The 1,467-nt window shown below is 28.5% G+C and overlaps 1 protein-coding gene across 1 annotated transcript; it reads right to left on the reverse strand.

The window, feature by feature from the left end:
• Window positions 1–148: 148 nt before the first annotated feature.
• Window positions 149–1,250, reverse strand: Tsp_15885 (thioredoxin domain-containing protein 9; the record flags this gene model as incomplete). Its single annotated transcript, XM_003367233.1, has 3 exons — window positions 149–550; window positions 781–858; window positions 1,090–1,250. Coding segments are annotated over 3 exons (641 nt in total), but the record flags the coding sequence as incomplete, so codon positions are not given.
• Window positions 1,251–1,467: the final 217 nt, after the last annotated feature.

Consider the following 1,467-nt stretch of genomic DNA (forward strand, 5'->3'; position numbering starts at 1 on the left):
TTTATGAATTGTTTCTACTGTAAATAAATTTAAAAATAAACTAACGCATTTCTTGGAGAGAATAAAAAAATCAATGTAATTTATTCGCTATCACTATCACCATATTTAGTGCCGCTTCGAATACTTCTTGGAGCCATTTTTGTTTTTGCTAATTGTTTGTAAAGCCGTGCGTTCCGTCAGTAGAAAAAATCAAATTCCTCTCTGCCAGCACTGCTTCAACTGTTTCAGTAGTAAAATCGTCAGTGCCACCAAATTCGTCAAAGCCACGGATATAAAAGACTGCTTTTCCGTGTAAGAAAAGCGCCAGCGTAGGAATAACAAAAATATTTAACTTTTTAACAATATAATCTGATTTTTCCACATTTAGTTTGCAGAACTTTGATTCTATGTGCTTCGCTGCCAATAATTGCAAATGCTTATCAAGTATTTTGCAGCGCATTGTCGAGTCACGATAAAAATGAACTATGAAACGTTTGGAACGATTGCCGAAATCAAAAAGTTCGCGTTCAGATACTTCAGTATATTCGCCATGTCTACACAGTCGCCAGTTCTAAAATCAAAATCACATCCAAAAGGAAGCAATCAACATTTACAAATTTTATATAGTTGTTAAGAATAATCTTTAATCTTTCACAAATTGTCATAAAACAGCTCTGACTTACATCAGTATAACTTTCAGACCAATTCACTATTTAAATTACTCGAAGAAATAAAGTATAAAATAAAAATGCAATAAAATTATAAAATCTGAACATATAATAACACTGATGCTTATTTAACAAAGTTTAGTTCTGAACATTTAGGAAATGGTTCATTTTGAACAGCAAAACAAGAAGCTGATGTATTTACATATGTCATCTAAAAATAACTTTTAATTTACCAATTAAAATTCATAGAAAACATTTGCAGAAACTAGTTTTTAAAATATAAATAAATAATAATTTTGATAATTAGTAATAATAATAATTAGTAACATAAGTTGAACATTATCAAAAATATTTTTTAAACCAAATATAATATACATTTATTAATCAAGACAAATTCGTAAATAGAATAACAAATATAATGTTTAATATACAAATTTATAACCTCTCTTTCTTTTTCTTCCGCTTTCAGTTCTTGTAATCTTTTTTGGCGATACTGCTGCAAAACCTCATCATCTAAATTCTCCAAGCGAGCCAATTCGGCATCTACCTCATTTTCAAGTGCTGATATCACCGCATGCTGCAACTCACTTTGAACCTTAGCGTCTGCAACAATTTTATTCTCCATTATTAATAATAAAGTTACAATAAACTTTAAAGATTGTCAAAAAGATCATGAAATTCTTATATCTACTACAGTAACCAATCATGTAAATCACGTTCAATTAATAATACGAATATTTGTGAAATTAATTGAAACTACATAGTTATTTAAATTTATTAACAATTTTGATATTTTATTAAGGCAAATGTAAGCTATAAC

The sequence above is a fragment of the Trichinella spiralis genome (assembly GCF_000181795.1).
Source record: "Trichinella spiralis strain ISS 195 chromosome Unknown Scfld4615, whole genome shotgun sequence".
In the NCBI taxonomy this organism is placed as follows: Eukaryota; Metazoa; Nematoda; class Enoplea; order Trichinellida; family Trichinellidae; genus Trichinella; species Trichinella spiralis.